Genomic DNA, 12,851 nt, shown 5'->3' on the forward strand with positions numbered 1-12,851 from the left:
CAATCTCATCCCAAACATGTTTTGTTGGGTTAGGTCTGGACTGACACTGGGCCATTCCAAAGATTCAATTCCAATTTGATTTTTTGGCGTTTTGTCTTTTTGGTGGATGAAGTGTCTGTTTGGAGTGTCATGAAATGTATTGTTAATGACGTCACTGAGGTACTTTTGTTTTGATCTCTTAACAACTTTGATGATCAACCTCATGGTCACACGTGAAGCCATTCCTAAATATTACAGATCAGCAACGTTAAGATTCAATCGGGACTCGTCCGTCCATTTGATACGACTCAGTCTTAGTATATGTTCAGACGACGTCGTTGATGGATCCGGTCCAAACTACCTTGCTTGTGGTGAGGGAGTAAACGAGCACGCTCGAGGGGCCGTTGCCATCAAACCACCGGAAACGAAACGTTTTTTGACTGTTTCCCGAGAAATGTTTCCAACAGTTGACATGTCACGAGTTCCACCCATTTCGATTTTTCTGAGTATCGCCGTCTATGTCAATTTTTAAGTGACAAAACCATGTGAAGGATGGTGGCTGCTAGGTGATGCAAACGCACGGAAATCTCGTGCGTGATCGTGAACATTGTTCATGTTTCGTGGAGAGTCATTGATGGGGCTACATTTCAGCAACAATTGTTTGGCTCAGCAGAACACATTTCGTCATTTATTCATCATCATATACAAGCGTTGCTTAACTTTTACCATTAGTATATATTTTCCGAACAAGTATCAGTGAGGGATACTTTTAAATGTCACACATTTGTGACATAAACAATGCAGTTCCTATAGGTATTTATCATCCCGTGTTGTTTTAAGCGACATGTATCTATTATCTTGTGTAGTTTCAGATAATTTGTATCTTTCATCATGTGCATGTCATTGTGGTGGTGAAAAACACTGACCTGCTCGTGACCACCTGGTGTCACGTCTTCTACATATGTCATAGTCTAAATGGCAATACATAGGTAATAGGAACAAATAGAACCTAGAAAGAAATGATTTATTGTTCATAAAAAAATTGGCATGTGATATTTCAAAAGTAAGATAAAACGAATTTACCTTTGAAAAGTTTGTACTGAACAAAAAGCCTGAAACTGAATATTTTTTAAAGATAAAATAGTGTCTCATCTTTCAAAATGTTCTTGAACATGAGTATTTACTATATATCAACTGTTTGGATCTATTTCATTGTAATTGATAACGAGAATAATAATTAGTGCGGCGTAAAACTAAACTCACTAACTCACTCACTGTTTCATTAGTATGTAATTTAAATCCCAAACTTATCACATAACCTACAGATTTAGCGTGACCGAAATATGCTTAATTACACATAGAGTTTTAGGGTCTTGTGCTTTGAGATAAGTTTCCAAAAGACAACGTTAATATTTTGAAAATTGTTTTTGAATGTGACTTACAAATCACAAAATCACGTTTGTCAAAACGCCAGAGACTGAGAGTTTGATATCACAAAGAGCACGAGTGTACTTTCTTTTGTGCGTCAGTATACTGTCACTTTAACAGTCAACAGTATACACATGTTTTCACAGCTTTATAATGTAATGTAATTCTTAATGGAGTACAGACAACCAGTATAAAACATTGGCATATATGAATTGGGAAACCTCTTTACAAGGAAATACTGATTTGATTCTAGAATGCATCAGAAATTGTCATAATTAGAACAATCCTCGTTAAATTCTATTCCACACAGTTGTTACAAATGTGTTATGCATTCTTCCGAGCCAGGGGTTTTAGCGTCTATCGGTTCAAATCCTTGATTGATGGCACCACCTTTCAAGACACCTGCCTCCGTGTCATGGGGCGGCTTCACTTCAACGCCGTTGGCATCGATGGGCTGGATCTTCTCTGGTAACTCGTCAGCTTCCTCATACACTTTATTCCTGATGTTCTGAAAGATATGGGAAAGACTTATATGACATAGTTAAGTTTTATATACTTTACATATATTCTCCTTGTATACATCTTCGTCTTGGCAAACGGACCATGATATGTCAAAATACGAATATAAAAAATTTCTTTAGAGTACAGCTTTGTATATACGATATGAAATCTCACGTACGTGAATACGTGTTCCAGTGGATATTATTCTGAAATGATGCCTATTCTAGTACTCACTCATTAATCATCAATTTCAGTTAGGAGAGTACGTATCATTAAACCCTCGCGTTCAGGGGATGAACTTGCATATGAGTGCACGTTAAGCACCAAACTGAATGACTGAATGCATGACAGTATTGAATACTGCTCATGATATGACCTACCCCTTTGTGGTTGACTCCACATCTGAGAGGTCTGAGTATCATCTCCGGCATGCAGGGGAAGAGGCGGTCGAACAGAGGGCAGATCAGACGAGGGTCCATAGTCTTGGGGTCTCTGCAGCCTATAAGACGAATAGTAATAAACGTTTTATGTACTTCTTATTTACTAACATTCTCACCAGTGAAATAAATCAGAAAGGAGGCGCTGTGACACAAACTCTGAAACATACTGTACAATATTAGTTATATAGATCTACTCTTCAAGGAATAACATTGGTCTTTAGTTAATACCTTAAAGTTTCTTCTATTCATTAGTCACAGTAAGTGCCACATGTTTAGCATGCACAGTATATATAAAGAATAGCTTTAGAAGCATACCGGTTATGAGGCTGACGAACAATCCCACGATGACGAGCACTGCCATCGCCGTCGGCATGTAGAAGAGGTAAGATAGCTTGTACATCGGTATGAACGGATAGCTGGACAGAAAGGAATATGTCACTATGAACTGATGACTAGATAGTACGATCGTGATTGCATGAACTAATGTTTGGTTATACGCCATTTTTGGCAATAATCCAGGACTATCACGGCGGGGGACACCAGAAATGGACATTGTACCCATGTGGGAAGTAAGAGGGTATAGATTGGTGTGTAGTGATCATAGGAAATTATGAATACATCACTATGAACATATCAGAAAACAAGCAGGAATACATCGCTATGAACCTGTAAGAGAAAAATAGGAATACATCGCTATGAACTTGTCAAAGAAAAGGATGCACATCTATAAACTGATCACAGGAAAGTAGAAACATAGCGCTATGAACTGATCGCATGTACGTAGGGACACATCACAAGGGACATATCAGAGAAAAGTGGAAATGCATCACTATAAACTTATCACAGGAACTTAGGAAGCATTGGCTGATCCGTTGTAAATAGAAATGAATTAGTAGAATGAATAAGAAATATTGTGTAGGAATCAAGGGGAAGAGGTTCAGGTAGCAATAGATACGAATACATTGGTATGAAGAGAATGCTTGTTCATAGACATAAAATGTATGAAATGTACATGAAAGGCAACAGAATATTGGAGATTGTGCAATCGTCGATAATAACGATGACATGTGAAGATAGGTGGGTTGTGTGCATCAAGGAATTGGTGGATAATGGGTAACTAAGAGCGGGTTTACTCCGCTTCTATTATTCCAGCCCATCCGATTCCTACTTTTTTATCACAGAGATAAAAACTCAGATACAAACCGATCCTATACTGTGTACCTTGGGGCTGCAATCGTTGTCACCTCGGTGGAACCTGTAAATGATGTTGTAGTCCTTAGCGTTGTCGTAACAGTCATTGCTGTCGTCGTGACGGACCAGTTGCAGCCGTGAGTGAAAACAGGGGACAGTTTGGCAGTGGAAACCTTGTTGGCGAATGCACCGAATCCAATCCAGCTCATGAAGGCTAAAGACGTCAGAGCACCACCAAGAGCCCCCTAAAATGCGGTAATGTTCAATAACTACTTTCGTTTAACAACTAACCTCACACCGCACGAAAGTACACTAAAATGAAACACATTTATTTATTTTCTTTCAGCAATCACATTTACACCATTCTCTGTATAAACAATGAATGTCAGATGTAACTAAATATACGGTTTGACCCTAAATATGAAACCAATTTTATTATGCTGTTATACTTTCTATATACATATTTTTGATACACAGATCAAAGGTTTAGTATAATATAAACAAGACAAAGAATGTGTATAATCGAACAAGGAGCTCTATAAAAAAGTATGAACTATTTACCTACAAGATGGGTGTTAATATGTTTTATATATTTTATATTTCTCGTTATGCTGTAACAAATACTTCCTCCCAAAAGTCTAAAAGAAATTGTTGAAAAGTCACACATCCATTGGTCCAAATGGTACAAAATAAAATATTGTGAAAATTGTTTAAAACTCGACTGCGAACTGGATATTAATGTTTCATTTATGTATGTGGGGAAGTTACAACAAAGAAAGTTCTACGATTCTTTCTTTAAACGATTCCCACATAGACCTGATAACACTGCACAATACGTTCAGGTCCACAATACTGAGTCCGCTTGTGGCAACACTTACCCATGCGTTTGCCCAGGGGAAGAACATGCCCAGAATAAACAACCCGAACAACGGGCCATTGAGGACACTGTACACGCTGTAGGAAGACTGGGTATAAACAGGTATATTATTCAAGTAGGCAACGGGAGTTTTCTATACCATGAGTTGTAACGACAGTTAGTTTGTTTGAAAACTAGACTGGTGTGTATAATAAATGACTCATACCAAACCACAATTCAGAAAGTCACTGGAGTGTATGTATTTTACCCTCAGTTTGTTTGAAAACAAGAATGAGACTCCGACAGCTTTCGGCTGTTATCGACAGTTTTACACCAAGGCTTCCGTTTTTCTTGCTCAAAATATCGGACCCTAGTTTGATTGTCCATACACGATTATTGTTGTAAGTTGTTGAGGGCTTAAAATGATGCACCAGAATCAGCATGATGAACTCTGACCCCCAAGCATACGGAAACTCTTCTGGCATCTGTTTTACGACATATAGACGTTACTTTGTTACACGATCACTTGCCATATCCAGTTGACGTTGGCACTAACATTGTGTCACGTTACCTGCATCACAGACCCAAGTTGAGATGCGAGGACGGCAAGGCCGATAGCAACTCCCCCGAACATGAAAACTACAAGAACACATTCGTATATATTAGAGGCTGTACATACAGGTCCATGTAATAAGTTACACGTATATATCACATGTATGAATGTTGTTTTTAAAATTTAATATGATCAGCGAGATATAGTTAGAAAATGAGTCTTGTATTTGGGCTGCTTATAGAAATATTTTGTCCAGATCTTTGGACACAGGAAACGGGTCCTAATAACAGCCGTGAACCCGAGACGAGCAAAACGCCTTGCTCATAAGGTCGATAACCTCCCTCGTCCGTCGGATAGTTATTTTTGTAGTTTCATACTGAGTAACAAGACACTTCATGATGCTAAGTTGTGATTTAAGAAAGTAAATCGCGGCATATAGGCTCTCTTTACTGTATATTTAACCCAAGACACGCGTAAATATACAAACTGGAAAATATAATAATTATATTTTTAATACTATAATAAGATACAGACAGCATGTAAAGGTATCATGTGAAGTAGCAAAATATACATTTTTACTCACCTATAACCTTTGAAAGAATAGTGATGGACCTATCAGAAATGTTTGGGCAGCAGTATGGCTTCATGATGTCCCTGGGGATGATGGCTCCCAATGCATTCAAGGAGGATGAAATGGTGCTAAGAAAGGAGAGAAGAGGACGTAATGAAACATGTAAGAAACGTAGTGTTTGAACGATCGTTGTGTTCATTGACATTTCTCTGTTCTAAACGTCTGCCATTATAATGCCTTCAGATATATGCCGTCTGGTTGTGTTTTGGAAACTTTTGTATTAATTACGTGAAAGCTTTTAGAGGGTGTACTACTCATCCTCTGTGGTCAGCCAAAGAACTGCTCAACTGCACATTGTATTAAATATGAGTCTAAGGCAGATGTATATTCCGTAATACTTCCGAACACGTACAGGTTTAGACAATGGTATACTTTGTACCTATGTGATCTATTTCTTTTTTCAGTATACAATCTCACCGCCGAATAAATACTGATCTACCGATGGCCACAATAGAAGAGCTCTATCCCACATCCTGCCATATCACCAGCCAAACAAGTGGACAGTGGGATATGGTTCAACTCAGTTAGTTTCGTAAAATGACCATATAACCTCCCTGGGTTCCCAGTTTTATTCAATAAGATAACTTCAGGTTACACACACACAAAAAACAAAAACAAAATCAAAAACAAAAAAAAACAGTGGTGTGATTTAACAAATACTGTTTGACCAAAAATAATGTACACAACAACGGTAATTGGTATAGTTTATACTGATATTATGGTAAGGTTCGTGTCTGTGGATTGGTTGCGAAAGGATTTACCCCATGGTGTGTCCGGACACAGAACGCAATCACTTTGGTGAATGCCACGAACATAAGGTGTTGACAAAGAACTTAGAAACAGCCACGGTGCATATGTGCTTCGAACTCACGACCTTAGGTTTCTGGCGCGCTGTGAACTGCACCGCCACAAAAGATCATTGAGAGGTGATGTAGAAATAATTATTTGTAATGGTTCCCGTATTTGTAACAGTTTACTCAAATGACCCTAAATACTATTGAGATACAATGTTTATCAAATTCACTATGTAAAGTGTGTAAATAAACAGTAGGTGAAACAAGGTGGTGGTGTACAACAGGGAATCAACTGAAACCAGTATTGTTTATTTAGTTTACATCTGCCACTGTTGATTCGACATTACGAAAAATTACAATGGTCACACTGTACATTTAAAATAGAGTAATATTTTACAGACGTGTTGATGCCCTGCATTGAGGCTTTCTAATGTTTTTAGAATACCTTGTTTGATACATATTGAAGCTACAGTACCTTATGAAAACACGAAATACAAAGAATTACCTCAAACTTCCGCTGAAGAGAGACGACACAAATACGCCTGGTAATCCGGGAACATGGCCCAAAATATCCATTACAAAAAAGGGCAGGAGCTGAATTTGTAAAACATATAATTAAGCAAGAAATATTACTCGAAGTTTAATTTTTCAAGTTTGTTATTTAACGTTTTTGTTGCCTATTTCAATGATATACATTTTGTGATTTTTCTGCACGTTACATGTATACAGCCATTATTCGTTGACGTTCAGGGACTTTCACCAACTGTGTGTTCCGTTTATTCAACACGAAGCTGTTTGGTATATACTCTGGGTAGTCATTATTCCTAGGCTTTGACGTGTAATATTTCAATTCTTGACATGTATGAAAACTACTCTCACATGAGCATACAACTGTATACAATGTATCAACAATCTCCATTGGTCTATGCCGATGTATAGCGTAGCTTTAAAATTGTGTTGATCGTATAAATGATCACAGCCAGCAGCCATTATGATTTCAACTCGCGTTCATCTGTGAATCAAAAACACATCTAAATATTTATGTTGCATTGCCTTTAATGTAACTGGGTTAGGTATATCTTACTTACATTTAACCTTCATTGTACTATCTGAGAAAATGTTTCCACAAGAACGTGAACGTCTTTCATCCGTTTATATAAACATGGAACGACGTTCAATGCCTGTTGACACACCTTCTAGCTGTCTTCAGTGTTTCTGACTGAAAACTGTTTGCACTATTTCTTAACATGACTTGAGGACGTGGGTGACAATTCTGGGCTTTAAATGCCACTAACTTAGAGTTTTGACGACCATTGTGAAACGAGAAAGTGACCATTTTGTTGTTACAAAACCGAATTTTATTTACTGAAGTATCTTTGTTACGATTCGAAGTAGTACCGGTATGTAGACAAACCTTTTGATATGTTACCGATATGTCGAGAAAAGGACGTCTTAAAAAGAGTGCAGATAAAGTGATAATATGTTACCAGTGTGTGTAGACATTATGTCGAAGTGTTACCAGTGTGTAGGAAGAGGAAGTGTGTTAGGAAGTGTGTTATATATTCCAGTGTGTGGAAATAAACAGGTGAACTTTCCAGTGTGTGGAAATAAACAGGTGAAGTTTCCAGTGAGTGGAAATAAACATGAGAAGTTACTGGAAACGCGTATTTTTATTTGTGTGATGGTTCCGTTCATAGGACTCCCCTGTTGACGAACCTGATCTGAGGTGGTGATGAGGTTGTTAAAGTCCATGGGGTGACAGTCGGCGTAGAAGGCGTACATGACGATGCCGATCATGCAGCACAGGCTGACGATGAGGATGAGTCCAGGCAAGGATACAAAGAATGCTCTTTGAAATCAAGGAACATTATTCTTATTTAGAGACATTGTATACATCCGCAAAATAAGCTTTTAGCAAGTATTTCTTTAATTTTAATATTAATTGCTTTATTGCATTTCCCAAGCACAATTCTGTCAGAGAGCATCTGCGCTGTTATTAACATTTACGTTTAACAGATCAAAGAACATATCGTACGTGTCCTGTTGCATATATGACCATTTTGTAAATGAAGATCGAAATGACAAACACATAATCCACAGTAGCGCTGAAATCGTAGAATGGACATGCATTGTGATGACGAGAAAGAGTTAAGCTGCATATATATTAAATGGAACCACCGCCATATGGCTGGAATATTGCTGCGTGCGGCGTACAATTAAACTCGTCAAACAGAACCATATGCCTTCCATCTTGGTAACTTGGAAACACTACGAACAGGAAGAGACATTGACATATTACTAACAGGTTTTTTTTGCACTCACATTTGGGCTTTAGACACAGATGGACAAGACAGAGCTTTCTGGACCTGAGCTTGATTAATTCCGTACAGTGACGTCCAGAAAAAAGATCCACCGATTACAACAGACCAGAAAGAGTGTCGGGTTGTGGGGTCAAAGCTGAAGCTGCAAAAAAGACAACACATGTGGTCGGTGGACAATCTCAACAACCACCGATGGTTATCTGATGAGAGATGATTTTACCAACAACTATACGTACTCGTGGAAATAGATCCTTGATCTGTTCCCGGCGATGTCCCAGGCGTTCTGGAAGCCACCCGTGACAATGGAACCCTGAATGAGAACCGCCATCAGCCCCGCCATAATAACCAAAGCCTGGAAGGTGTTTGCCCACAGCACTGCCTTCATTCCTCCCTGGAACTCAGAGATGACTGATGGAATAGATGTTGCAGGGCTGAAGGATGTGATTGTTTAGGTTCTGTATGATCACCGACCTTGGGTTCCTTACCCATATGAACAACTGTGTGACTATGTTTTTACACATATTACATCTTCATTAAAAACCCAATTGTTGTCGTATAAGGTACTCTCTCTCTCTCTCTCTCTCTCTCTCTCTCTCTCACACACACACACACATTCAGATGACACCTCACACATCACCCTTGTACAGAGCTATCGTAATTTTAACAAAACACGACTTACTAGCGCTGTGTACAGAGTCACCACGATGCCAACAGCTGCCACGGATCCCCATAGATGAAATCCAGTCACTTAAAGAAAATCAACAGATCAAAATGCGGTTGAATTATTCCAAAAGCCATGGTAAAGGATTTGTATATTACGAACAGACACACATCTGTTGTAATTAGTATGTTTCGTTTACATAATTTTTTAACTTTCATAAACTATAAGTTATAAGCGAAAAATATTTCATTCAACTACGTCGTAATAGCCAGTATTTAACATATTTCAAGGACAATAAAGACTGCATAAGACCTTTCGTTAAACATACCCGCATTCAGTGCCAAGGAAGGAGCGTAGAGGACGAACGACATATACGTACACTGTAAACATAATGAAATACCATTGCATTGTCTCCAGCATAAAGCTTGAATATTCTAAATTATTCTACATGGAATACGTGCAGTTCTTCTACTAATACTGTATCCACGTACACATCATGTTAAGATGTGGACATCAGAATCACAGAATACTGTACATATTGTCAATGCGTGGTATATGATGGTGCGTCTGGGGAACTAGCTCTTAATTAAGACGAACAATACGTTGACGAAGACAAATGAATACGTTGATGAAGACGAAGACATAGTTAAGTTGAAACTTCTTAGTTGGTTGCACAAGACATGACATAAACATTTCTGCGTGAATGGGGTGAACGGAGGTCCAGCTCAGCCCCAGGGCGTTTCCTGCTCGCGGCCGTCCCTACACAGACAGTCTGAATGCCGGACTCCACTTTGACAATGTATATGTGAACCTATGACAACAATGGACAAGCAAAGACTCAACAATGAACAGATAGAGAAACAATGGCACATCCTTGTAAAGTTGCTTTGATGACAGACACAGCCAAGGGGGATCACCAATAGACGCCATAAATGGCGTACACAGTAATTAATGGAAGTGACAAAGAGGAATAGGGTGGTTGACAAGAAAATATATATAGTAGTAACAAACATTAAGAATGCAGATTAAATAATAACAAATAAGTCTCATAACGCTTGACTACATAGTTTTTGCTTTTTAGAAATATTTGGATAAATATTTCATACAGTACATTTATTAATAATAAATTCTGAATCTAGACACTGTAACAATATCATAATGTAATGGAAATATGATGCTGTCTTATCAGGGATATTTTGAAGATGTTAATAAACATGCACTCCGTAATCTGTACACCAGCCTATATTACCGATACATTCTGTCAACTAGCAAGACACGGTAGACTTACTTTTTGTAGAATGTAGATGAAGGACACGGTAGACTTACTGTTTGTAGAATGTAGATGAAGGAGGCTAGAAGACGGACAGGCTTGCTGAAACGCAGCTCTAGGTACTGAAAATACAGCATTAATTATTCGTAATACGTTCTAAAATGTTTAATTCGTTGATTCATTTTCTGACATGACGTCACATCAACACATTATTATCATTTTAACATTGTATCATAACACAGCATTAACATATTTTCTCACTCTGTAATTCTCAGTGTGTAACCTGGCCTGCAATAGTTTTATAAAGTTAACCACAATAGACAATAGCCATATCTTTAAGTTGTCATCTTGTAAAGTTTCGTATTTTTCTGTTAAAGTCTGGAAGTGTTTGTCAGTCGACTTGCATGACTTTATAACAACAAGGGCAAAGTATATTACAGTAGGTACAAAATGAGTGCAACGTACATTACGATATAACCAAACGAGGTCAAGTACAGTACTGTACATCTAAACGAAGAACAACATGTGTTAGCGTACCTTATTGTAAGTATCAAAGATAACCACGAAGCTATAATATAAATGCAAAAGGAGGCCAGTGCACATTACTGTACGTACAAAATGAGATCTACGTACAATACTGTATGTAACAAACAGAATGTACGTACATCTCTATAGATACATGTACAAAATGAACCTCAGCGATACTGATAATATTGTATCATACATAGTGGCGAAATGATTGGGCATCGTAACTCATGCATATTGAACACCACCATGTGGCACTCGCACAAACTGCACTTGTGGCCATTTGTGGGTTGGCATCTGGACAAAGGGTTTGTTTGTGAGACACTTTTCACCGAGTATTTAGTTTTCAAAGAACCCTTTGCATCATTCGTATTCTCGTACACTGTCTATCTTGAACATTTAGGAGGCATAACTTTTTCCAGTTATATATTATGCATGAGGTTATGTTACGCAGGTATGTTGACTGTCGACAGTTAACGTTACAACACGAATGGCTGAAGACACCTATGCACAAGGGCCCACCTGATGTCATCACCATTTGATGAAGCGTATAATCGAGTCAGGTGCGTATAGTCTTTTCTATTGATTATGTCATTCACACTATTGTTGTAACTTTTATAAACCAGCATAAACTTTAGGAGAATGTCTTTGTTGCACATATTTGAAAATATGTACACCTGTATACACATTGTGCTTACAGGTTTCTGATGGTCAAGATCAGATAACGTCTAGTGCATGTAGTTTTCCCCCGCTTTTAACAATATTCAGCAATATCACGATGGGGGAACTTAAAATGGGCTTCACACACTGTACCAATGTGGGAAATCGAACCCGGGTCTTCGACGAGCGAACGCTTTAACCGCTAAGCTAAATCACCGCCCCTAAAGACGACTACGTGTACTTTTTACCTTTGTCGAATGTCTGTTACGAGAATAAAACATTCATCACGCTTGATTAAAAAAGAACTGCTTGACATCTAACTCACCTGAAATACACTTGTCACTTGCAAGTTATAGAAGAATGGGGTGAATACAACTGAAGCCAAAACCATTGCCGAAACAAATGCAAGACAAAGCCACCAAAACATCGTCGAGTAGTTGTACATCTCAACGGGAGTTCCCAGCAACGTCAGAGCAGATAGAAACGTCACCAGCAGCGACATCGCCACTGGAAGGATATTCATATTTTTACCTCCCAAGTGGTACTCCTTAGAAGTAACATTGTTTCTGTCTTTGATGGCAAAGAAAAGTCCGATCCCGGCCGATATCGCCAAGGTGAGACTGAAAAGAACATAATCAGGGATAGTGAAAGTCCTCTTCTGTCCAGTGTAGATGCTGTAGTCCCCAGACATGATGGATGGGTAGTGCGGCCAACGTTGCTTCTGGAGTGACGGGGGAATCGTTTACGGTGTTAGTTTTCTCTCACTCGTTGTCTACTCGGCTGTTACCACTCCCTTTGTCAGCCGTCTCAGGCGACTTTGAATTCTGCAATTATACCTGTATGGCATGTCATAGAGGTAAGGCTGTCACCGTTTAGGTAAAGGTGTTTGATTTATGCAGCTGCAAACAACCAAACTCCTTCCACGGTCATAATAAATCTCTTCTGAAAGCAGCGACGATTGTAGAACACCAGCTGTACAATCCCATGCATTTATCATATACTGATCAAAGCACTATAGGTGAGCGTATCTTCACCTTGAGA

General features: G+C 38.6%; 1 protein-coding gene across 1 annotated transcript; it reads right to left on the reverse strand.

Moving 5' to 3' along the window:
- Window positions 1–991: 991 nt before the first annotated feature.
- Window positions 992–12,501, reverse strand: LOC137284429 (sodium-coupled monocarboxylate transporter 1-like). The gene is made up of 15 exons (XM_067816223.1): window positions 12,136–12,501; window positions 10,682–10,747; window positions 9,684–9,735; window positions 9,374–9,441; window positions 8,931–9,085; window positions 8,696–8,836; window positions 8,090–8,222; window positions 6,879–6,967; window positions 5,532–5,647; window positions 4,967–5,034; window positions 4,418–4,504; window positions 3,570–3,784; window positions 2,664–2,764; window positions 2,289–2,407; window positions 992–1,915 (listed from the first exon to the last, which is right to left on the reverse strand). The coding sequence occupies exons 1-15, from the start codon at window positions 12,499–12,501 to the stop codon at window positions 1,721–1,723; spliced, it is 1,971 nt and encodes a 656-aa protein (XP_067672324.1). The 3' UTR covers window positions 992–1,720.
- Window positions 12,502–12,851: the final 350 nt, after the last annotated feature.

The sequence above is a fragment of the Haliotis asinina genome, chromosome 5, assembly GCF_037392515.1.
Source record: "Haliotis asinina isolate JCU_RB_2024 chromosome 5, JCU_Hal_asi_v2, whole genome shotgun sequence".
In the NCBI taxonomy this organism is placed as follows: Eukaryota; Metazoa; Mollusca; class Gastropoda; order Lepetellida; family Haliotidae; genus Haliotis; species Haliotis asinina.

What these genes read in the sequence shown, in the direction of transcription:
- LOC137284429 (XM_067816223.1), bottom strand. Translation starts at nt 12,501, where the DNA reads ATGTCTGGGGACTACAGCATCTACACTGGACAGAAGAGGACTTTCACT. An exon ending in TCATCTACATTCTACAAACA is followed by an intron (nt 9,736 to 10,681) that starts GTAAGTCTACCG and finishes TTATGTTTACAG; the next exon opens with TGTACGTATATGTCGTTCGT. An exon ending in GTTCGTCAGCCTCATAACCG is followed by an intron (nt 2,408 to 2,663) that starts GTATGCTTCTAA and finishes TTCGTCTTATAG; the next exon opens with GCTGCAGAGACCCCAAGACT.